At 43.3% G+C, this 26,214-nt stretch overlaps 1 protein-coding gene across 3 annotated transcripts in view; it reads left to right on the plus strand.

Moving 5' to 3' along the window:
* The window catches only part of LOC309380555 (kelch domain-containing protein 3-like), an 85,743-nt gene that overhangs the window by 21,163 nt on the left and 38,366 nt on the right, over nucleotides 1-26,214 (plus strand). For all 3 annotated transcript variants that reach the window (XM_081930658.1, XM_081930660.1, XM_081930659.1), the window contains exons 9-12: nucleotides 6,325-6,425; nucleotides 14,468-14,553; nucleotides 19,579-19,660; nucleotides 23,574-23,659. In XM_081930658.1, the coding sequence (XP_081786784.1) occupies nucleotides 6,325-6,425; nucleotides 14,468-14,553; nucleotides 19,579-19,660; nucleotides 23,574-23,659 (355 nt within the window). The remainder of the gene's footprint in view (nucleotides 1-6,324; nucleotides 6,426-14,467; nucleotides 14,554-19,578; nucleotides 19,661-23,573; nucleotides 23,660-26,214) is intronic.

Consider the following 26,214-nt stretch of genomic DNA (forward strand, 5'->3'; position numbering starts at 1 on the left):
CGCAGGTCAATTCTGTATCCAGGGCAGCTGTCTACCAACTCCACCTGGTACGCAGGCTGAGACCCTACCTGCCCGCGGACTGTCTTGCCAGAGTGGTGCATGCTCTGGTTATCTCCCCCTTGGACTACTGCCATGCGCTCTACGTGGGGCTACCTTTGAGGGTTACCCAGAAACTACAACTAATCCAGAATGCAGCAGCTACACTGGTGACTGGGAGTGGCTGCCGAGACCATATAACACGAGTCCTGAAAAACCTACATTGGCTCCCAGTACGTTTCTGGGCACAATTCAAAGTGTTGGTGCCCTAAATGGCCTTGGCCCAGTATAGCTGAAGGAGCGTCTCCACCCCCATAGTTCAGCCCGGACACTGAGGTCCAGCTCCAAGGGCCTTCTGTTGGTTCCCTCCCTGTGAGAAGCAGAGCTACAGGGCCTTCTCAGTAGTAGTGCCTGCCCTATGGAATGCCCTCCTACTAGATGTCAAAGAAATAAACAACTATCTGACTTTTAGAAGACATCTGAATGCAACCCTGTTTAGGGAAACTTTTAATATTTGATGAATTATTTGATGAATTATTGTATTTTAATATTTTGCTGGAAGCCACCCAGAGTGACTGGGGAAACCCAGCCAGATGGGTGGGGTATAAATTATTATTATCATCATCACCATCATCATCTCTGTCCTGCAGCCAGACCAGCAAAAGGCATTATCAGAGTTTGAGGGACGCATTCCAGCCAGCCAAAACATGCAAAGAGGGTGCAAAGCACTGGGGATGTGGTATAGAGTTTGGGGGCCAGATAGAGTGACTTGGAGGGCTACATTTACCTTCCCCACCAGGCCTGAGATTCTCTGCCCCTGGTGTACACATTGAGCTGTAATACCTTTGAACGAAATTCCAGTTAAATTTGGGCGTAGGTAGCCCACACAAGAGTTCAAGCTAACAATCGTAGTGTTACTTTGTCTATCTGCAAGTGACAAAGTCTCATCACTGTCACAATTCATGGAGTTGGGCTATTGATACAAATGCAGATGCGTCAGATTTCAGACACTAAAACTCATGCGAGATATTGATACGATTGCTACCAGAATGCTTCATAGCAGAAATCTTTGGGCCGTGTTTATAAATAAATGACAATTAAGTAGCTTTGGATGAAATTCTGCCTTGGCATAAGCTTGCGCAAACACATTATTATGCCTTGCCTTTGCCAAGATTGATTTTGTGTGTTTTTTTCTGTTACTAAACTACTGTAATAAACATAATAAGTTTAAGGAATCGACAAATGTAGTTCCCAGCATAAAAATAATGGGTATTGTTCCAGTTGTATAATCACATTCCTTATGAGTTGGGCAACGAAACAGTTATTGTGATGGAACAAATTATTCAGTATATTTGTATTTACTACAAGGAAAGCAATAATTTGATCATGGGAGGAAGTGGTGCCTTTTGCTCAAACAAGATTCCTCTCCTCACACACATACATTTTTACCAATTCCCTGTTCCTACTTCAACTCACCCCACATCCCATCCCATCCCAACTGTTTTTGTTTTTGTTATGCCTTTTGTGGTTTTATAACTTGATTTTATTCTGTGAACCCCCATGAGACCCCCCAGGCATAGGGCGGTATATAAATTCAATAAATAATAATAATAGCCTTATTACACTTCAGCTCACTTGCCTTAGGAGACGTGGTGCTCCTTCAAAATGCAATTATTATTTATTTACAGTAAGGGAACTTGTATACACATTCAGGTCTTTGATATTTGAAAATGTGGCAGCAATGCAATCCTGTACAGGTCTACTCCTATGTAAGTCCCACTAAGTTCCATGAGGGTTACTTCCAGGTTTGCCTATACAGTAGTACCTCTGGATACGAATGGGATCCGTTCCAGAGCCCCGTTCACTTCCTGAAGTAATTATAGCATGCTACTGCGCACGTGTGCAGTTCGTGTTTCGCTGCTTCCACACATGCGCGTGACGTCATTTTGAGCATCTGTGCATGCGCGAGCAGCAAAACCCGGACATAACGTGCTCCTTTACTTCCGGGTCGCCGAGGAGCGCAACCCAAAAATACTTAACCTGAAGCTACTTCAACCCGAGGTATGACTGTATAGGATTGCATACAAAATAGGCTTTCTGCAGAACATGAATGTCTCCTTACGTGTGGCAGAGCAACCAGGAAGCAAGATGTTACTGGCCCCTCACACAGCTATTTGACAGGTGTATCATATAATAAGTTTCATTGTTCCCATTGCTTTTCATAGTACTATTCAGGGTGGGGACTGGCATAGCAGGTGGGCAAAGTCATGGGTTGTTGGCGCTGCTTTTATTGGGAATTAGTGAGGCTCAGAGGCCAACTATAGCAGAGCTGACTAACCTGGGGCATTTCAGATTTTATTGGATTACAAATCCCTGAGCATTGACCGTGTTGTAATAATAATAATAATAATAATAATAATAATAATAATAATAATAATTTATTATTTATACCCCCGGCCACCTGGCTGGGTTTCCCCAGCCACTCTGGGCAGCTTCCAACAGAATATTAAATTACAGTGGATGCTCGGGTTGCACACGTACGGGTTGCGATTCAGCACTTCTGCACATGCGCAAAGCCCGATTTTAGTGCTTCTGCGCATGCATGACCGCCAAAACCCGGAAGTAACCCGTTCCAGTACTTCCGGGTTTCAGCGTGTCCGTAGCCCAAAAAAACACAACCTGAAGTGTCTGTAACCTGAGGTATGACTGTACAATAATCTATTAAACATTAAAAGCTTCCCTAAACAGGGCTGCCTTCTAAAATTCTGGTAGTTGTTTTTCTCTTTGACATCTGGTGGGAGGGCGCTCCACAGGGTGGGTGCCACTACCAAGAAGGCCCTTTGCCTGGTTCCTTGTAACTTGGCTTCTCGCAGTGAGGGAACCGCTAGAAGGCCCTGGGAGCTGGACCTCAGTGTCCGGGCAGAATGATGGGGGTGGAGACGCTCCTTCAGGTATACTGGGCTGAGGCCATGTTGGCTGAGCTTCAGAGGTGGTGCTGCTGGGACAGTAGAGAGAAGCCACGACACACAAACAGGGAATGAGGCTAGAAAGTTGCAGCGAGGGAGAGGAGCAAGAGGCAGCAGGTATTTGGGAGGAAAGGAAGGAGCATATACAGTGGTACTTTGGTTCTCAAACGCCTTGGTACTCAAACAACTTGGAACCCAAACACTGCAAACCCAGAAGTAAGTGTTCTGGTTTGTGAACTTTTTTGGAAGCTGAACGTGCTCTGTTTTGAGTGTTACAGTTCCGATTTTAGTGCCACACTTCCATTTTGAGTGTTACACTGATGTCTGTTTTTGCTATTTATTTTGCATTTTTGTTTTTGCGGCTCTTTGTGTTTTGTTTTTGTGACTGTGTGGAACCCAGTTCAGCTGCTGATGGATTGATTGTGTGACTGCAGTACATGGTTTATTGCTTTCATTTTATGGATCACTGGTCTTGTCAGATAGTAAAATTGATGTTAAATTGCTGTTTTAGGGGTTGTTTTTAAAAGTCTGGAATGGATCAATCCATTTTGCGTTACTTTCTATGGGAAAGTGCGCCTTGGTTTTGGAACGCCTTGGTTTAGGAACGGACTTCCGGAATGGATTAAGCTTAAGAACCAAGGTGCCACTGTATTTGGGAAGAAGGACTGAGCATATAGTGAGTAGACTGGGAAGGGGGAAGTTCAGGAACAGGGTGTGTTGCCAAAACACAGGGAATGCATCACCGGAAAAGAGGACAGAAGAAGGCACCGATTTGCACAAAATCCTGCGTCGGTTCTGATGCATAGATGCAGATTTAGAAATCATTCTGACTTAGTGAATGGGGAGGATGACCAGTAAGAAACAGAAGAGGAGACATGGCTGAGGGTAAGCCAGTGTGACGCATGGCTACTGTTATGTACTGAAGTTCTCACCCTGGGCCAGCAGGGGGATACTGTAGATAGTTTTCACTCAGGTCCACATATGCAAATAAGGGATTGAAAGTGACATTCAGTGATTGGATGGTTACAGAAAATGGTTACTGTTGCGTTTTAGTGGAGCTCTATATAAACAGGCTGACTGAACCCTTCAGTTCAGTTCTGTCCTGACCTGTGAATAAACAAGAGCTGCTGGAGGAATCACTGTGTCATCTGATATGTTCATCCACAACTTAACAGCTACCTTAGTAAGGAAACAAGGGCCTACTGACAGTCCACATAAACTCCTGGTCTTCTCGCACAACTCCTTAGCAGGTACTTGATATAGTTGCTGTGCACTTGAAACCCCTTAGAGTTAATTCAGAGGGTCTGGATGGTAGAGAGCAGAAGGGATCAGCAAAATGGTAAGAGAGAGAGCACTTGACCTCTGCAGACCTGCCGCCAGAGGAGATGACAGTGGTGAGTTTTGATAGCAGTTATTTCATGAAAAGCACACTTGCTGCTATATAAACACAACTCTCAGGGCTTCCTAGAGTGCAGGTCTAGAGGAGTGGCTAAGTGACTGAGCGGCATGCTTCAGGAAGAACGGCAGGAGAGCACAGTTGCACTCATATTCTGCTGCTCGGCTTCCCAGAGGCATCTAGCTTAGGGTTACCAGACATCCCTGGTTCCGCAAATCTGTCCCTGGAACATCCCCAGATTTGCAAATCTGTTCCTGGGAAACGTGGCGGCGGCAGCCTCAGCAGCCCAGAGCCAGCCTGGTAGCGCAGTTGGCTCTGGCTGGCTTCAGGAGCTGCTCGCTGCTGTGGTGCCCGTCATTCTTCCTCACCGAAAGTCGCCATATGATGTGTTTTGCACAAGACACATCATATGGGGACTTCCGGGAGGCAAACTGGCGAGCGCCACGGCAGCAAGCGGCAAGCAGCTCCCGAAGCCAGCCAGAGTCAACTGTGCTACCAGGCTGGCTCTGGACTGCTGACTGCCACTGTTGCTACCACTCCTGAAGGGGAACTGGGGACGTCTGGCGGTACAGATCTGTACCTGATTGATCAGGGGAGGCTCGGAAGTTGTTAGTGGGCGGCCATTGCCCAATTTTTAAAAAACGCTGTGCATTTACCTTTCACAGGGTGTGAAAGAAGGGCTTTGCACCTTTATACAATATGTATGTGTACTTGGGCCCAGGATGTTTTGCCTCACCATCCCCACTACTGACTCCCTATTGCTACTCAGCTTAAAAAAGGGGGGGGTCCCCGAATTCATTTTTAAAAATCTGGTAACCATAATGTAGCTGGCCATTGTGTTCTCTCTGTCTCTGTCTCCATCTCTTTCTGCTTTCCTCTACACACAGGGGAGAGGAGGAGGACCCAGAACAAAGGTGTGCCTGCCCTTATATAGACATTTTAAATTGCCCACCCTGGAGCCCAAGACCACCCCCAGAAACATCATACATACATCACAGAAGGGAGGTAGCCCAAGGCTACCCCCCAGATACATCATACTTACATCACAGCAAAGGCGGTCTACAACAGAAACCTGAGTGCATTGTTTATCTCCTGTCTGGCAAGTTACCTGATTGCCTTATCTGGGTTTTGGTCTTTTGTTGTTATAGCTACTTAATTCCTGAATCTAGGTCACAGGTCACAGGCTCACACCCTCTTCATAACTTGAATGTGCCCTGAAGACAGGATTTGTGAGGAAAGAGACAATGGGGAAGTTTCCCACTTTGACCTTCCAGAGAAATATTTGAGGACAATTTGTTCGGGACCTAATCTGTGGGGGTTCAGACATGTGGTTTATATATGCAGTTATGATCATTTAATTTTTTTATAAAGGTAAAGGTAAAGGTGCCCCTGCCGGTACGGGCCAGTCTTGCCAGACTCTGGGGTTGTGCGCCCATCTCACTCAAGAGGCCAGGGGCCAGCGCTGTCCGAAGACACTTCCGGGTCACGTGGCCAGTGTGACATCGCTGCTCTGGCGAGCCAGAGCTGCACACGGAAATGCCGTTTACCTTCCCGCTAGAAAGCGGTCCCTATTTATCTACTTGCACCTGAGGGTGCTTTCGAACTGCTAGGTTGGCAGGCGCTGGGACCGAACAACGGGAGCGCACCCCGCCGCGGGGATTCGAACCGCTGACCTTTCGATCGGCAAGCCCTAGGCGCTGAGGCTTTAACCCACAGCGCCACCCGCGTCCCCTAATTTTTTTATATATGACCTTAAATTCTTATAACAGCAGCAATGGCATCTTGAAGAATACACCTGCCCCCCCCCCAAAAAAAAGAGAACAGTCGGGGAGGCAACCTTAAATACTTTTGATTTCCATAGCATTTCTAATTCTGAGTGAGCAGCGAGGCACACTGTTAAATACAAATGATGTTTTAACCTTTCAGATCAGGCCATGCTTTTGCAACGATCGGAGAAGTCATCTATATGTTTGGAGGTTGTTCCGACGAAGATGAATATTGCACTGATCTGTTTGCACTGGACACAGGTGTCTTTCATTATTACAGATCATTTCCCTCACTGTATGAATAACTGGGGTGTTTTGGGGGGGCAGTTGGGTGGGGTTACAAATAGATGAAAGGCAATGCAACAACACTGTACCACTTTTGTTTGTATCTCAGTACAAACCTCTGAGAAAATCAGAGCCAGACTTCAGATGGATCTTTACTCATGAAAATCAGCTTTGAGCACACTATAAACCAGGAAAAACCCACAATTTATGGAGATATAAGTAAAAACATTCATTCTGTAAGAAGTTTGCCTGCTCCCAGTTTCCACTTTTCTGCAAAGGCACTTGGATAACTGATAAGCACTGGGACATTTGACACTTAATTGTGTCAAAATTGTATTATACAATTAATGCAATTAAACTGTATTAAAAATTTAGTGAATCCAGGCCAAATTAATTACACTTCTGTAAAAAGTTACTTATGACTAGCCTGTCCTTTTGATTATAATGGGAACTAAGCATTATTAACTTGGTTTCGATCCCTTAAGAACTCAAGAGTTCTTAAAGAGTTCCCTTATGTATAAATGTACACCATTTCCTGTTGGCTCACTGGCCATCTCCCAAAAAAAGAAAAAAGCCATGTTGGGTCCTTGGCTTCCACAGAGCTCAGTTCTTCATGATGTCAAATGCTGTGAAATTCTTCATTGCAGTTTTATACCACCCTTACCCTCACCGACTGATGTTGTCAGGACACTGGCTTTTTCAATGCTTTGCTTTCAAAGATGGTACCGTGTTGCCAGGAAAGATTCCAAAAACTAGTCCTTTCTCAGATTGCCTAAAAATAGCTCTGAAATCTTCTCCCTTAATAATGTCAGCCGTTACTAGGCTGACGGTTGCTTCACAAGCCTGCAGTCTCTGATCAATTACTCCAAAAGTTGTGGGCGTAAAATTAGATAATGCAACTTAAGAGTGCAAAGAGACTGAGGGTACGTTCTATCATATGTGGTGGACCTGTAAAAGGGTAAAAGAGTATTGGGAAATAATTCATAATGAATTGAAAAAGATGTTTAAAAGTACTTTCCCCAAAAAGCCAGAGTCCTTATTGAAGGGGGTAATTCAGATGGAAATTCCCAGGTGTCAAAAAAGGTTATTTATGTATGCCACTACTGTGGCTCGTGTTTTATTAGTCCAAAAAATGGAAAATATAGAACAAGAAGACTGGAAAATGTTTATTGAATATATGGGGGGAAATTGTGTATCGTATTTTTCGCTCTATAAGACGCACCAGACCATAAGACACACCTAGTTTTTGGAGGAGGAAAACAAGAAAAAAAATATTCTGAATCTCAGAAGCCAGAACAGCAAGAGGGATCACTGCGCAGCGAAAGCAGCGATCCCTCTTGCTGTTCTGGCTTCTGTGCAGCCTGCATTCGCTCCATAAGACACACACACATTTCCCCTTACTTTTTAGGAGGGGAAAAGTGAGTCTTATAGAGCAAAAAATACGGTATATTTGAAAACGAGGGCAGCATTAATATAGATTCAACAGTGTAAATAAGTTTTGATGGATGTAATAATAGAATACTGAATGGTTTAGTTTATATAAAATATGCAGGGATTTATGTTATGCAAAATGAACCATGGAAAGAGTAGAAGGGAAGTCATTTATATTTTAAGGTTGTTTAAATGAATATTCTAAAATTTAAAACAGAAAATTTAATAAATATTATTAAAAAAAAGGTGCTGTTAGGAATGCTTAGAATTCCCGGACTTCCGGAGGCGGCGCGAAGGGTAATGGCTGCCCTTTCCTAACCGGGAAGGGAGCTCCGCTCGAAAACGGGCCGTCCGCTACGGCGAAGCGGAGACCCACATCGGAAAACTGCAGGCGGCAGAAGCCTGCAGTCCTGGGACCCGGCGGGCGCCAGGAGCTGCCCCCGAAATGTTGAAGGAACCCCGTAAGGGGCTCCTGATCGCGGAGGAGGCAGCGGCGCTGAGGGTCGTTCCGCAATCGGCGGAGAGAAGCCGCGAAGCTGTTGCCGGTGAGCGCTGACCTTTCTTCCTGGATTTGGCACTTTGAAAAATAGCAACCCGTGAGTAATAAAGACTTTCAATCAATTTGAGACTAAAAAGGAACTGAATTTGGCTGAAAGCGGAGGACGAAAAGGAAAAGGAAGTCCGTCTTCCGCTGCCATTGAACTTCAAAGCAAAGAGCTGGAGGAGTGGAGGCTGTAAGTGAATCTTTTATTGATTGGATCTGAGCATTTACTGAACTGTATCTAAAGGCAGAAAAGGAGTGTAAGCATTGGATTTATGTGTTAGCATGGACTGTGAAATCTTCCTCTGTTGAAGTTACAATTTAAAGAAGGAAACCAGGGGCTGGAACTGCCCGGTAACAGTAGCAGTCAGTTTGCAGACTCAAGCATTTTGATACATAAACTGGAAAAATTTGAGAGGTTTGGACTTTGTTACTTTATAACACCAATTGAAGTACCAGCAAGCACTGTTTTGAGACATTGTGTCCTTATAACACCAACTCTGCTAAAAATTTAACATTTGAAGGTTTTTGGACATTAAATTTTATTATTTTTGGGTAATCCTTCCTGAAAGACATTTTAAGCTCCCCCTAGAGGTTTTTGGACTTAACAGCAGTGATATTGTTTTACTTTCTATTTCTCGGCCTGCCGGCTGAGTGCTGCACCTGGGCCGTCTTTTTTTCATGGGAACAACTCAGCTTGACCTTGACTACCAGATAATCTTGGAATGAGTGGCGCAAAGAAAAAGGAGACTAAAGAAAAAGAACAAAGACCAAGAACGAGACAAACAACTCTAGCCTCAACTTTACAACAACGCAGATCGTCTGTGCCTATTTTGCACTCTGAGGAAGAAGCTGCCTCCTTGCCACAGGCAGGGGGAGGAGAGACAGAGGATTTACAATTGGAGGATATGGCCTCAGGATCAGCTGCTTCCATTTTAGAAAAAATCTATGAAAAATTGGAATCTTTGGACAAGAGAGTGGAATCTTTGGATAAAAAGGCTGATGAACAAACAGCGAAAATAGACCAGAACACAGAATGTCTAAATAGATTAACTGGGCAAGTGGCACAGAACACTCAAACGATTGCAAAATTGGAGGAGGCTACAGGAGAGAACAGGAAATTGGCTGAAGACACTAGCCAAAGACTTGGAAAGTTAGAAAAAGAGGTGAGACCACTCAATAAACAAGTAGGTGAACATCAGACCTATCTTTCGATGATTGAATTGAAAAATAGGGAGACCAATTTAAGGATAAGATCTGTATCCGAAGTAGAAGAAGACAACCTGGCTGAGTTTTTGACCAAAATATTTTCTGAGCAGTGGAAACTTGAGGAAAAAGACTTTAAAATTACATCAGCTTTTAGACTGGGAAGACTGATAAGAAAAGACAAGCCCAGAGATTGCTTGATAACAGTGAGATCAAAGGAGGAAAGGGACAAGATTTTGGGCCTACATTACAGAAAATCACTGGACATTCTGGGTAAAAGAATTGAAATTTACAAGGATATTCCTAGACAGCTTTTGGATTTGAGATCTGAATATTTGGAACTAGCAAAACTACTGAGGAGCAACTCAATCATCTTTAGGTGGGACTTTCCTCAAGGATTATCTTTTATTTTTAGAGGGAGGAAGATTAAAATTAGAACATTGGAAGACAGAGATAAATTTCTGAACCAGTAAGGAGAAGACCTTCATAAAGGACTTGGATCATTGCCGGAGCCTGGAGCACCAAAGGAACCGGCACCCTTGGACTCTGAAGACAAAGTACCACCCCTTGAAAAATAACCAGATTTATACAGGATGTCTCTGCAACTTCTGAGCTGGAACATAAATGGCTGCAACATTCCGGAAAAAAGGAAGAAAATCTTTCATATATTAAAAAAGGAACAATTGGACATTATTTGCTTGCAAGAAACACATGTGACTAGGCTCCATAGAAAAGTTTTGGTAAACAAAAGACTCGGCCAGGAATTTATATCTTCAGATAGAGTAAAGAAGAGAGGGGTGGTGATATATGTAAAGGAGAGCCTTTCACCTAAATTATTGTTTAAAGATGAATATGGCAGAATTTTGGCAGTCGAAATACAACATCAAGGAGAAAAAATTATGCTATTAGGAATTTACGCACCAAATGAAGGGAAATCGGAATTTTATAAGAAGTTGCATGAGAGCATGCTGGAGTATCTGGACTTTGACAACATCATTATGATGGGAGACATGAACGGGATTGTATCAACTAACATGGATAAGTCGCAAAGTCAAAAAGTTACCAAAGATGGCAGACTACCAAAGACCTTTTTTGAAATGACAGACAACATGGACTGGATTGACATTTGGAGAACGAGAAACCCCTTGGGAAAGGAAGGAACATTCTTCTCTGAAGCCCATCTGACTTGGACAAGAATCGACCAAATATGGATTACTAGAGGTCTGGCACCTAAGGTCAGAAAAGTGGAAATCTGCCCAAAGACCTGCTCCGACCATAACGCCTTGAAAATGGATTTGACATTGTTACCAACCGGTTCCTTTCGATGGAAGATGAATGACAACTTATTCAGAGATCAGGAGATTACTAAAAAGGCCCAAAAAGTTTTGAAGGACTATTTTGAAATAAATTTGAACACAACGGTGGAAAAAAGAACAATTTGGGACGCAAGTAAAGCCGTGATGAGAGGGTTCTTAATACAACAGAATGTTATTAAGAAAAGGAAACAAAATGAAAAGAAAGACAAGATCTTGGAGAAAATAAAAGAATTAGAGAAGAAGCTAAGAGTAAATCCGAAGTCACAGCTGATTCTGAGAGAAATTAAACTTCACCAGGCACAATATTCCAAACTGATAAATCAGGAAATAGAATGGAAGATTAAATCAATGAAACAAAAAACGTTTGAATCGGCAAATAAATGTGGGAAACTGCTGGCTTGGCAGTTGAAGAAGAGACAAAAGTTGAATACAGTAACAAATTTGGAAATTGAAGGAAGAAATATTCAGAACCCCGTGGAAATTAGAAAATCTTTCCAGAAATATTTCAAGAAACTATACACTCAAGGGCCGCAAAATGAGGTTGAGATTGAACAATTTTTGGAAAAAAACAGTCTTAAAAAATTTACACAAGAAAATAGACTACTCCTGAATAGTCAAATAACACGACAAGAAATTGAACACGCCATTCAGAACATGAAACTGGGCAAATCTCCAGGGCCAGACGGCTTGACCTCCAAGTATTATAAGACAATGAGTGACTATTTGATTCAACCCTTGATGGAGGTCAGCAATGAAATTCTGGAGGGAAAGAAGGCGCCGGAATCGTGGAAGGAAGCTTTTATCACGTTGATACCAAAATCAGAAACTGAAAAAACACAACTTAAGAACTACCGCCCCATCTCCCTTTTAAATGTGGATTACAAAATATTTGCTGATGTTTTAGCAGGCAGACTTAAAAGAGTTTTAAATGAAGTAATTCATAAAGACCAGGCCGGCTTTCTCCCAGGTAGACACATGTTTGCAAACACAAGGAACATTATTGACATTTTGGAACTTTTGCAAACAGATATAAACACTAAAGCAGTGCTGATTTTTATAGACGTGGAGAAGGCCTTTGACAACATCTCTTGGAAATTCATGAAGGGAAATTTAAAAGAAATGGGAGCGGGGCGGGGTTTTGAAAATGGGATTGATGCAATATATTCAGAACAAAAAGCTAAATTGATAGTTAACAATGTGGTAATGGAAGAATTTAAAATCGAAAAAGGAACACGACAAGGCTGCCCGATTTCCCCTCTGTTATTTATTTCAGTCTTGGAGGTGCTCTTGAACTTGATCAGAGGTGACCGGTTGGTGCAGGGGATTCAGGTCGGAGCGAAACAATGTAAACTTAAAGCTTTTGCAGATGACTTAGTTTTGACACTGCAGGAGCCAGAATCTAGTACGAAAAGAGTATTACAACTGATACATGATTTTGGTCAGGTGGCGGGACTTAAGCTAAATAAACAAAAAACGAAGGTGTTAGGGAAAAATATGACAGATACAGAGTCAGAACGGTTTCAGAGAGAAACAGAATTATCATTGGTGAAAAAGGTAAAGTACCTAGGGGTCAACATAACAGCCAAAAATCTGAGTCTATTTAAGGATAATTATGAAAAATGTTGGTCTGAAATTAAGAGAGACTTGGATAGCTGGGCAAAACTGAAACTTTCTTTGTTAGGCCGAATTGCTGCTATTAAGATGAATGTATTGCCAAAGATGTTGTTTTTGTTCCAAACATTGCAAATTGTGGACAAAACGGAGTGTTTCCGGAGGTGGCAGAGAGATATTTCCAAATTTGTCTGGCAGGGCAAAAAGCCCAGAATCAAGTTTAAGATATTAACAGATGCGAAGGAAAGAGGAGGCTTTGCCCTGCCAGACTTAAGGTTGTACTATGAAGCCGCAGCTTTCTGCTGGCTAAAAGATTGGCTACTTCTCGAAGACACTGATGTGTTAGACCTGGAAGGTTATAACAATGCTTTTGGTTGGCATGCATACTTGTGGTATGATAAGGTTAAGATCAATAAGGCCTTTAAGAACCATATTGTCAGAAAGCAGTGTTTAATGTCTGGACAAAATATAAAGACTTACTGGAAAATAAAACTCCAAGGTGGCTCTCACCTTTGGAAGCTAAGGCCTGGAAAAGACCCAATATGGAAGCCTACTGGCCAAAATATTGGGAACTGTTAGAAAAAGACGGAGATAATTGGAAATTGCAGAGTATGGAGAAAATGAAGGATAAAGTGCGAGACTGGTTACACTACGCTCAGATTAAAGAAATTTTTAAAAGTGACAAGAAGCTAGGGTTCCAGGTGGAGAAATCGAAGTTGGAAACAGAATTGTTAGAACCTAAGACTAAGGTACTTTCAAGAGTGTATAACTTGCTGTTGAAATGGAATACACAAGACGAAATGGTTAAGTCGGCTATGATAAAATGGGCACAGGACATTGGGCATAACATTATGTTTGAGGACTGGGAAAGGTTGTGGACCACTGGGTTGAACTTTACTGCATGTAATGCTTTGAAAGAAAATGTAATGAAAATGATATACAGATGGTACATGACCCCAGTTAAACTTGCCAAAATATACCATTTGTCTGATAACAAATGTTGGAAATGTAAAGAAAATGAAGGAACATTCTTCCACCTCTGGTGGACTTGCCCTAAAGTGAAGGCCTTCTGGGAAATGATATATAATGAGTTGAAAAAGGTATTTAAGTATACCTTCACCAAGAAACCAGAGGCCTTTCTTCTGGGCATTGTCGACCAGAAGGTGTTAAGGAAAGATAGAACATTTTTCATGTATGCAACAACAGCAGCAAGGATACTACTCGCTAAGAACTGGAAAACTCAAGATCTACCCACACTGGAAGAATGGCAGATGCAACTGATGGACTATATGCAATTGGCGGAGATGACTGGCAGAATCCGAGACCTGGGAGAAGAAAGGATTGAAGAAGATTGGAAGAAATTCAAGATTTATCTACAAAAACATTGTGATTTAGTGGAATGTTAAGAAGGATGCTTGGTTATAAATAATTGGCCATCACTAAAATAGATCAGAATTTGATGATAAGAGAGATTAAGAGAAACAAAATTTATAGGAGAATTTTTTTATTGTATTTAAATAAGTGGTTATAAATTTGGAAATAAGATGATAATTTGCTTGACAAAAATTTATTAATGATGCAAGTGGGAGCGGGAGACGTGAGGAAGTCTAAGGATGTTATGAAATTTTGTAAAAACAAAGCAACACTGTTTATTATTACTGTATTTCTTTTCTAAAAACTCCAATAAATATCTATTAAAAAAAAAAAGGAATGCTTAGAATTCCCTAAATTATTTAGTTATTTGGCTTCTCAATAAGTTCCAGTCTGGGACGATGGGAGGTTAGCTCTGTTTTTATAAGAATAAATGGGTGGAAATATCGAAGGCCATGAACTGCGTTCCCTGCTGCAAAAAAAAAAACCCCAGGATGCAATGCAGGTTCTATTTGCTCGTTTTCTTCTCTCCTCTTCCCAAGTATTGTTAACGTGGCAGAAGTGTGATGTCAAGGGAGAAAAGCCAATCGGAAGGACGCAGCACACATTTACAGCTCACCATGATAAGGTAAAAGCCTGTCAGTTTCAGTTTTCTGTTTCAAATGATGTTGCGTGTCGAGGTCCCCAAGCCACCCCTGAATAAATCACAATTCACACAGAATTTTTGTTTAACGTTTTTGGCATAATTTTGACCACAACTTTATTAAAATACATAATGTGCTTAGGCATTGGTTGCGACTATCTGTCCCCGCCCTGGGACAGAACTGACTTCCGGATTCCAGCGAAAACCAGTAAGGGAAAACAATATTGGGGAGAGAATGGGGCTGGGCACCATACCGTCACCCCTCCCCAAATGCTCCCAAGGGCTCTTGCGTGGCCCTAGCCCCTTGACAGGGGTTCGAACAAAAGCATGGCAAACCCCTGGATTCCTTTAACGGAATTCCCTTGCAGCAGCAGCATTGGAGGGGCAGGCACAGCCAGCCCTTAACCCTCCACCAACCAAATTTTTAACCAATGCCTAACCGCAACCTTGGGACACGGGTGGTGCTGTGGGTTAAACCACAGAGCCTAGGACTTGCTGATCAGAAGGTTGGCGGTTTGAATACCCGTGACGGGGTGAGCTCCCGTTGCTCGGTCCCTGCTCCTGCCAACCTAGCAGTTCAAAAGCACATCAAAGTGCAAGTAGATAAATAGGTACCGCTCCGGTGGGAAGGTAAATGGCGTTTCCGTGCGCTGCTCTGGTTAGCCAGAAGCGGCTTAGTCATGCTGGCCACATGACCCAGAAGCTGTACGCCGGCTCCCTCGGCCAATAAAGTGAGATGAGCGCTGCAACCCCACAGGCGGTCACGACTGGACCTAATGGTCAGGGGTCCCTTTACCTTTAACCACAACCTTACAAGTTGTGACAATTTGCTACGCAGTGGGCAAAAACCAAATGGCACCAGCCAATCTGCCAAATGGACAAAATTCCCACCAGGCCCCTGCCCCAAAAGCAGACGACCCCATGACAGGCATAGTAAAGTCAAGCGCAACAGCCCTAAATTAGGGAGGGTGGGCAGGCGATCCATTGCACGCAGCAAAAGAGACTGAAAAAAGCTGCGTGCCAAGAATATATAACCTTCGGGCCAACCCACTAAATGGTAACATCAAAATCTCCTCAACAACCCAAATTGGCCATCCAAACGGCCCCGCCCAGTAACCGAGAAGGGGGGTCCTGTTAGACCCCACCGCAACACGTGCTCTCCATGAAGGAGAACATGCTTTGCGTGTCGAGGTCCCCAATCCACCCCCCAAAATAACTCACAACGGACACGTAATTTTTTGTTTAAGATTTTTGGCACAATTTTGGCCATAACTTTATTAAAATACAAACTGTGAGTGGTTGTTTAGGCATTGGTTAAGACTATCTGTCCCCCCGCCTGGGGACAGAACTGACTTCCGGGCACCACCGAAAGACAGTGCGGGGGAAAGCAAGTCGGGGAGAAATGGAGCTGAGTCACAGACCGTCAATTCTCACCCGCATGCTCCCCGAAGGCTTGCCGGCCCTAGTCCCATTCCAGGGATTGGACGAAAAGATGGCAAGCCCCAGGATTCCTTTAACGGAATTCCCTTTCCGCAGCAACCATGGAGGGGCAGGCCCAGCCTATCCTAACCCCTCCTCCACCAATTTATAACCAATGCTTAACCGCAACCTTACAAGTTGTGACGATTTGCTACGCAGTAGGCAAAAACAACCCAGCCAGCCAATTTGCCAGGTGGAAAAATTCCTACCAGGCCCCTGCTCAAAGGCAGACGACCCCATGACAGGCATAGCAAGGTCAATGCAACAACCCCTTACTCTAGGGTGGGTGGGCGGGTGATCCGTTGCACGCAGCAAAGAGAAAGTACAAGGCTGAGTGCAGAGTATTTAAACCTTTTACCCCTCCCACCAAAATTGCAACATAACTTTCCCCCCAGCAACTCGGCAATCCAATCAATGCCCCCTGGCCATCTTGGAGAACTTACCCAGCAACAAAGGGGGTGGCTCAGTAGACCCCACCGCAACACGTGCTCTCCCTGAAGGAGAACACGCTTTGCCTTCAATTTCATTGAATTTGACAGAGTGGGGAATCTTGCTTGCATGGACCCAACGGAACCCCCATTTGAAAAGCCTTTTCTTCGTTTTTATTTTATTTGGTTGGAAGGATTTCAGGGGAGAGGGTGCCTGTTTTGAATGGGGGGGTGTACAGGTGTTTTGTCTGGATTTGTTTTTTTGGGGGGGATGTTATGAGCATTGCCGTTTTTTGCTCTGTGAAATGGGTGTGTGTGGTGACCACAACAATTTTCTTGGGATACCCCTGACCTATAGCACTGAAGCTAAAGGGAAAGTAGCTGCGTTGAACGATAAAAAATTAAAAATCCGTAGCAGCGCTTCTACTTTATTGTAGGAGTGTAGAGGGCAGAAAATATCGCTGTTCTGAAGACAGGAACCCGTATCAAGTTACAGGGTTAAATTTTGCCGATAATCTGCACAAGAGTCTCATAGGGTGCTTCCAGACTGCTGCTATCTGCAGGAAGGATTCAAGTTCATACTGTAGATTTAGGTATGCACAAACAAAGTGGATTAAAGTGTCCTGCCGCCCTACTGCAACAAATCCACTTTAAAAACGAAACAGACTTTTTGCAGTGAGAAGCATGACAGGGAAACGCAATGAAAAGTGTGGAATGACATGACACCCTCTAAGCAAATTGGGATGGATGCGGAGTGAATTCTCCTTGTCATATAACTGCCTCACAAACAAATCAGAATGAATAAAGGCCAGATATAATCTCACCTCCATGTATTGAGCAAAGAAATTAATGCTCAATAAATAGATAATCAGGAAGAGCCCAAAGGCAAGAAAGAGACCACTATAGGTAATGCTATATTGATGTGCTCCACAGGATGAGACCACGTAGATATTAGTTATACTTTACTATATAATAATAATAATAATAATAATAATAATAATAATAATAATAATTTATTTATTTATACCCTGCCTTTCTGGCTGGGTTTCCCCAGCCACTTTGGGTGGCTTCCAACAAAAGAATAAAAATACATTAAGACATCAGTCATTAAAAACTTCCCGATACAGGGCTGACTTCAGATGTCTTCTAAATGTGAGATAGTTGTTTATTTCCTTGACATCTGATACGAGGGCGTTCCACAAGGCAGGTGCCACCACCAAGAAGGCCCTCTGCCTGGTTCCCTGAAACTTCACTTCTCGCAGCGAGGGAACCACCAGAAGGCCCTCAGCGCTGGACCTATAAGCTTATTGGCGCAGCGACCTGTCGTTTCTGCATGTGTTACTACAACACTGATGGTTATAGTTAAATAATAATTATAATAAGAAATACATCAATTGTTGGACGATCCCATTCCTTCTTATTTTCGAATGATTCCTGCAGCAAGAGGACCTTAAGGGAAAAGCTGGAAGAACAGATAATATATTAACATTATCAGGTTAAGAACTTTACCTCAGGATGAGAACAGAAATCACGCTGCGGCAGCAGCACAAGGCCCCATTAGCTGAAGTGGTACCTCAGGTTAAGGACAGTTTCAGGTTAAGAATGGACCTCTGGAACAAATTAAGTTCATAACCAGAGGTACCACTGTAAATATAAATACAGGGTTCATCCACACTTCCTCATGTGCTGTGCCTAGAAAGCACAAGTCCTGGCAGTTTCCCGCTTGACCCACGCTTTCTAAGCATGGGTCCGAGGAGTTTTCCCCCTTGCCCCATTACTTTCCAAGGGAAAACCTGCTCTTTCGTGGTATATCAGAACAAATGGCAATCTAGGGTAAACCCAAATTCCTGTTAGCTCCCATTGAGCACTAAAGAGCAGTTGTTGTTTTCTTCCATCCCCCATCCTTCCTCATTGCGCTTTGAATTTCACCAGTGCTTAGTTATGCGGAATATCGCCATGTCTATGCAGAAAAGCCTCCCTATTGGTTTGCCAGGCCACACCTGTCATTGGGAGTCCTCCGAAATGCAAGGCGAGGCGAGTTGGCCGCAGTCCAATCAATCCCAGAGTGTTTTAGCAGATTGTTAATTAGCAGAAGCCAGCCATTTCCAAGGCAACCAGCAGTATTGGTCCGCATGTGTCCCCAGATGTTTCATTGAGGTGTGTAGGGCGAGACAAAGGATTATACCAGACGCCCAGACATCAACAATGAGAAGGGATCAAGGGATCCCTCGAGCCTACTTTGTAGGATGGAAGTTGTTCATAGCCATCTGTGTTTTCTAATGGTAACTCAGATTAGCAGATAGCTAGCTGCTTCTCTGTCACCAGCAAAAGTGGGCAAATATATGTGTTTGGGAATTATAGGGACAGAACTACCTAAATTGTATAGAAATTTATTTATGTATGCTACTACAGCAGCGAGAATGCTACTTGCCCAAAGTGGAAAGAATCAGAATTCCTAGCAAAGGAGGAATAGATACAAAAACTTATGGAATATGCAGAAATGGCGAAATTTGCCAGAAGAGTAAGAAATCAAGATAACAAACGTTTTATAAAAGAATGGAAATGGTTTATGGAATATTTACAGATAAATTGCAAACCAATAAAAGCATTGGCAGAATTATTGTAATAACCTGCAGTTTCATAAGAGTATATATTTAAAGTAGATACCGTAATTAAATGAGCAAATTAAATGAATTTGGATATACAGAAGGTATTTTATAAAAAATATATATATTAAGGAACCACAGAAAGAGGGGGAAGGAAGTCAAACTTCAAAATGTTAAATTGATTGTGAAACTAATGTATAAACTTGAAAAGTAAAAATAAAAACTTTTTTAAAAAGTGGACAAATAACGTTACCAATAAAGTTCAGCATAGGTATTAATGTCAAGCCTCTGCAAGACATTTGGCAGGAACAGTTTACTGTTATTAAAAAATGGACTTTCTGACTATTCGTCGAAAGAAGGCCTTTAATGAGACATGTAAAAAACCCAACTCCAGTAACTATGTTTTTGTGTGGATGTTGCCGTAAAGAAGGACAATGCAAAGATAAAGCTGAGTTATTTATTACTTTTGCTACAGTTTCTTTTGTTCTTCCTTTCAGGACATTTATTTGTTTGGAGGAGCTTCTAAGTCTGAAGATGGGAGTCAAATACCAAGGAATGATATTATGAAATTAAGTTTAGGTGAGATGGGTGAGCAGTGGAAGAATGGGTGGATTAGATAACGTTGTCCACTGATGCCTGTTTGAAAGTTACTGATTTTTGAGGTGCATTTTTGCTATGCTATTTGAATATTGCCTTTATCTCTACACTTCAAAACACACCGAGTTCTTTCCATTTCAGCTGATCCATTTGTCTGTTGGTTATCCCTTATAATGTTGTTTTCTTTGAATCTGCGCTTCTTTGTCCCCACTTCGGGGGGGGGGGATGTAGCAACCAAAAATAGTTCCTCCAGCAAAATTTGCTGTGCATTTATAACTCCAGGGTAGTTTCTGATTATTGTTCTTAATTTATCATGTCGCAGGGAAGAGGGGGGAACAATTCAAGAGTCTTGTGGCACCTTAAAGACTAACATACCGTATTTTTCACTCTATAGGATGCACCAGATGATAGGACGCACCTAGTTTGGGGAGGAGGAAACAAAACAAAAAAAAATTCTGAATCCCAGAAGCCAGAACAGCATGAAGGATCTGACTTCTGGGATAGCCTCTTGCTGTTCTGGCTTCTGGGATAGCCACTGGGATAGCTGGTCTAGCTTTGCATGAAGCCTCCACAGGGCACAGGGAGCCTTCATCCCCTTGCCCTGTGGAGGCTTCGTGGGGCTGTCCAAAAGCCAGAAAGTGCTCCCTCTGTGCTTTGGAGGCTTTGCGTTTCTTTCGCTGAAGCCAAGGAGCCTGCATTCTCTCCATAGGACGCGCAAACATTTCCCCTTAATTTTTGGAGGGGGAAAAGTGCGTCCTATAGAGTGAAAAATACGGTATTTGTTGTGACAGAAGCCTTTCTGGACAGAAAGTGCTTAGCAAGTGCTTACATGTTACTGTGGAAAAGTGTGTGTGTGTGTGTGTGTGTGTGTGTGTGTGTGTGTGTGAGAGAGAGAGAGAGAGAGAGAGAGAGAGAGAGACCTGGTTCACATAATCAGAGCCAGCCTTCATATTATGCAGAATGAGGCAGCCACCTGTGACAGCTATGTCTAGAAGTTATTTAATCCACTATTGTTGCATTATTATTTTTACTGCCAGAGAGCGCTTATGGGAGTTACTGCCTTTGGCAACAGAATAACTTGGGAAAACAAAGATCGACACAAGAACAAGAGAGAAAACAGTTGTTTCTCCCAAAAAGTGCCAAATTTGTTTATTGGTACCAGATGTGTTTCGGAAACAATTATTTCCTTCTTCAGGGGCTGATCTAAGAGCTATGATGCATATGCTTTACAGGTTGTGTCCTTAACCTGCCACTTCAAAAATGACTGGAGAACAAAGAACGCAAATTCTCAAACATATCTTTTTGAGGATAATTGTTCCATCCACGTTTGAACTCTGAACATCCGTTTCACACATCGGAATGAAAAGATTTTTTGCCGTCGAAACCGCATGCTCCAGCAAAAAGGCTCCGAGGAGTCTAAACCACAAGAACCTCTCAAGTTTAAAAGGGAAAAAAGACTTCTTCACTTAGGAACTCCTTGTGTCAGCACTAGAACGTATTCCCAAACCTTCCTTGTGTTGTAAACAAAATCTGCCCTTTTCCCCTTATGGGGTATCCAAGAGCCCGTATAGAGTCCTTACATGGGTTCCCAATTGTTAGGAGAAAATAACAGAGGACAACCAGAGAATATTGAGAAGCAAAGCAGCTAGTAATCCTGATCTTTATTGATCTGTTGCAATAGGATGCTCCCCTCACACGCAGGAAAGGAGGAGGACCTCGAACAATGGCGTGCAGACATATAGACATTTTAAATTCCCTGCCCTATAGCTCAAGACCACCCCTCCATACATCATACATACATCACAGAAGGAGTGTAACCCAAGACCACCCCCCACAAACATCATACCTACATCACAGAGAAGGTGGTCTACAACAGAAATTTGAATGTTGTTTTTCCTGTCTGCCAGGTTATCTGAGAATGCCTTATCTGATTGCCTTTCCTGGTAGTCTGTCACCCTTTGAAATGGTGATTACTAAATTTCTGTAACAAGGAAGGGATTTTTTACCTCCTCCCTCCTTGCAGAGAAACATTTGGTCAGCTTGGGAGTCAAAATGGTTTCAGGACTGTCTTCCTGTGCTGCTTCAGACATGTGGTTTATATATTTATGTACCTGTTTGCTTGGTACATTTATGAACATTTAATATATACCTAAGACCTCAGGGGACGCAGGTGGCGCTGTGGGTTAAAGCCTCAGCGCCTAGGACTTGCCGATCGAAAGGTCGGCGGTTCGAATCCCTGCGGCGGGGTGCGCTCCCGCTGCTCGGTCCCAGTGCCTGCCAACCTAGCAGTTCGAAAGCACCTCCGGGTGCAAGTAGATAAATAGGGACCGCTTACCAGCGGGAAGGTAAACGGCGTTTCCGTGTGCGGCTCTGGCTCGCCAGAGCAGCGATGTCACGCTGGCCACGTGACCCGGAAGTGTCTCCGGACAGCGCTGGCCTCTTAAGTGAGATGGGCGCACAACCCCAGAGTCTGTCAAGACTGGCCCGTACGGGCAGGGGTACCTTTACCTTTACCTAAGACCTTAAAATTCTTATTACACTTGTATTTGCATGAACAAGATACAAGGGTAAACAGAAGGGGAGCAAATTACTGGCTGGCCAGCCTGGCTAGCTCAGTTGTTTGCCACGGTTGCAGGTTTGATTCCAGTATGGGGCAGCTGCATAGTCCTGGACTGCAGGGGGTTCGACTACATCAGGCACGCCTAACTCTCTAGAGACTGCAATCTACTCCCTGTATAATAAAACTGGCAGTGATCTACTCATTGACCAGAGTTGTTGATCACCCAACAGTCCACTGCCCTCCCTCCTCCCCCCACTCTGTCACAGACACAGGGAATAAAACCTTTTACAACAGCGCCAGCGGCGGCAATGGGACATAGCGCTGAGGGCAGGGCGCATCGCAATCGCTCAAGATCCCTTCTTTAACTACCGCAATTGACCAGGAGTACCATGGCGATCTACCTCTCGATTGTGGTCGACCAGTTGGACATTGCTGGACTAGATGACTTTCGCCAGATAAACTTGGGAACTCTAATTTGTTAAGGGCGCTGGGAATTACAGCTCTGTGAAGAATAAGCCACAGTTTCCAGCATTCTTGGGGTGACTTTGTGTGCTTTCGGTGTGTATCGTGTCTCTCCGGGCAAGCCAAGTTCTAGACATTTTCAACAAAATAAAAGTTTGCCCAGGATTTTAACTGATTTTATATCTATTGTTGGTGGGGAATTTTTTGTTGTTTGGTTGTTTGTTTTTTACTATTGCTATGATAATTGCTTTTGTTTCTGATGTTTTTGATCTGTTTTATATTTGTTTTATGCTTCTCTTTTGTAGGCTATCTTGAAAATCTAGATTAATAATTTTTAAAAAATTAAGTGTATCGTGTGTATGCAGACCTATTCTAAATGATCAATGACTTAGATCAAGGGGTCAAAATAATGTACTATGTGATTCTTATTCTCAGCACTCGTAAAGCATTTTGAGAGAACTGACAAATGCAAGATAGTTTATATAGGTGGCAGGTTTATTGCAGTACAGTTGGTTTCCCCTTCTGTTCCTGAATCTAGCCTATTTAGATTGAAGTTGTGGCTGGCTTTAGTAATTTTAAATTCAGTAACTGCACTCCGTAAAAAAAAAAAAGAGGCAATAATCTCTCTCCAATGATCTTTCTTTTTCTTTTTCCACTACCCAAGCACAAATGGAGGATTAACTCATTTTTGTTACAGATCCCTTGTAGCTTTCCTTACAACAATTATACAAAGCTCAGGCATTCAGAGGTTACTCAGTACTGTATTTATAGCACTGAGAGCACCTTCGGCATAATCCACGGGAAAGAATCATTGTTTAGATTATTGCCAGCGAGTTTGCTTTCATTATTATTATTTTCTTTTGTGCCGTTCAGCGCGGATGAAATGGAAGATGCCACTCTACGTAGGAATCCCCCCTGCTTGCAGACGGAACCATGTGGCGTTTATTCTTCATAGCCATGTAAGTGAAAATCATTTTGAAGCCAGGAGCCTGCTATTCTTCGAATTTTACTGCATTTCAGCCTCTCTCGGTGGACGGATCCATAGAGCTTTTCCATGTTTCGAAAGAATGCAGAATACAAGAGACCACCTAAATAATATGCTGAGCTTTGAAATGGAAACAGGTAACGGGGACTACTAGATCACTCTCAGAAAGCAAGACTGGGTGTATCATATGGGTTTGGTGATTAAGGCTGCAACCCAAATCCCACCTACCTGGGAGTAAGCCCCATTGAATTCAATACTCCTGTCATCTTTTCTCTTTTCAGAGAATCAGCTGGGGGGGATGGGAGCGATCAAGATCAGGACCATGGGGGGGGTGAGGGAAGTTGACTTGTGCCCAGGGCCAGATTTAGGTTTGATGAGGCCCTAAGCTACTGAAGGTAATGGGGCCCTTTGATATGTCCAGCTGTTCTTTGTCAACAACAAATTGCCGCTGTTTTTTGTGTTGAATATATGTTATATGGCAATTTATAGACCTAATAGGTAGCTAAAGCCATTTGCACATGCAGAATGTAGGCACCCTGTATATAGAAATGAGCAAACCAGTGATATATTGGGGTTTGGGCTAGCAAGTGGGGCCCATTACAGTGGTGCCCCGCAAGACGAATGCCTCGCAAGACGGAAAACCCGCTAGACGAAAGGGTTTTCCGTTTTGGAGGTGCTTCGCAAAATTTATTTCCTATGGGCTTGCTTCGCAAGACGAAAATGTCTTGTGAGTTCCTGTGGAGTTTTTTTTCTCCCCCCCCATTTTCCCCAAGCCGCTAAGCCGCTTATCAGCTGATCCGCTAAGCCGCTAAGCCGCTTAACAGCTGAGCCGCTAAGCCGCTAAGCCGCTTAACAGCTGATCCGCTAAGCCGCTAAGCTGCTTATCAGCTGATCCGCTAAGCCCGCTAAGCCGCTAATAGCGCTAATCCGCTAAGCCGCTAATGGGCTTGCTTCGCAAGACGAAAAAACCGCAAGACGAAGAGACTCGCAGAACGGATTCTTTTCATCTTGCGAGGCACCACTGTACTTACATCATAGAAGAGTACACAACACAAAACACTGTTGCTATATGTAGGTTTTATTTTATGTTTTTTACCTTATATTTTGGAAATGTACATCCAGGTTGTTTTTTTCTTTAATTTTTTTGGGGGCCCCAAGAGAGTGGGGCCCTAAGCTATAGCTTGTTTAGCTTATACGTAAATCCGGCACTGCATGTGCCCTGGGTGGCAGGTTAACAAAGGACCCCTGACAGTTAAGTCCAGTCGCGAATGACTCTGGGGTTGCGGCACTCAACTTGCTTTACAGACTGTGGGAGCTGGTGTTTGTTCACAGACAGTTTTTTCAGGTCATGTAGCCAGCATGACTGAGCCACTTCTGGCGTAACCAGAGCAGTGCACGGAAACACCATTTACCTTCCCACCAGAGTAGTACCTATTTATCTACTTGCATTTTTGGCGTGCTTTTGAACGGCTAGGTTGGCAGGAGCAGGGACTGAGCAACGGGAACTCACCCCGTCGCGGGGATTCAAACCGCCGACCTTCTGATCGGCAAGCCAAAGAAACTCAGTGGTTTAGACCACAGCACCACCCGCGTCCCTCTGGGTGGCAGGTTAGGAGGGTGAAAATGGGTGTAACGTGGAAGAGAGAATAGAAAAGAAATTAATGGGACACAGTTCCTAATTCGCCCTAACCTTCCCCTGTATTGCAGTCCTGATCTGACTTCCACCCCCATTTTGTTTAAAACAAAATGATACTAGGAATTCCAATAATGTCACCCAATTATTGGATGTTAGCTATATTTTTATATGTGTTCTGATCATTTTGGAGTATTTAGCTAGGTGCTTTCACTGTTCGCCGTTTCCTGTCATCCTATCTGCTTTGGGAGAGTCAAAGGCAAGGTCTGTTGGTTACTGGGATGGCAGAGGGATTTCCTGATATCGAGAACTGAATATTGGGAGTGTGAGGGATGCCTGGATCCTGGCCTGAGCACTGCAGTTAAAGCCAGATCCATTAAAAAGGCACCAGTTCTCAGAAGGTTCAAGGGCCAAATATTGATGCCCAACGTTGGGTACGGTAGCAGTAAGAAGACAAAGCACATGTTGCCTTAAGCATTCAGAAAGTTCCTTGTCTACAACGTCAAAGAGCTGGAAGTGCAGCTGCTGTGCAACAAGTCCTGTTGTGCAGAGATTGCTCACAATGTTTCATCCAAGAATCGGAAGATAATTGTGGAAAGAGCAGCTCAGCTCTCTGTCAAAGTCACCCATCCAAATGCCAGGCCGCGCAGTGAGGAAAACGAATAAATAGTTGCTCTTGTACAACTGCGTTTAATAAAAAGTCAACAAGTGTTAAGGAGAGTGAAAAAACCAGCACCAGTGATTCAGATTGAAGAACAGGACACAATCTGCACAAGATCCCTGGTTTTAGGAATCTGGTTCCCATGCAATAATGCACTCTGTGCAAAAATAAATAAATTCCAGCCTTCTGCTTTTGAGCCAACTGGATTGGAAGACTGGCCAATGGGAGATCATTG

This window comes from Podarcis melisellensis, assembly GCF_964234715.1.
Source record: "Podarcis melisellensis genome assembly, chromosome: 11".
NCBI lineage: Eukaryota > Metazoa > Chordata > Lepidosauria > Squamata > Lacertidae > Podarcis > Podarcis melisellensis.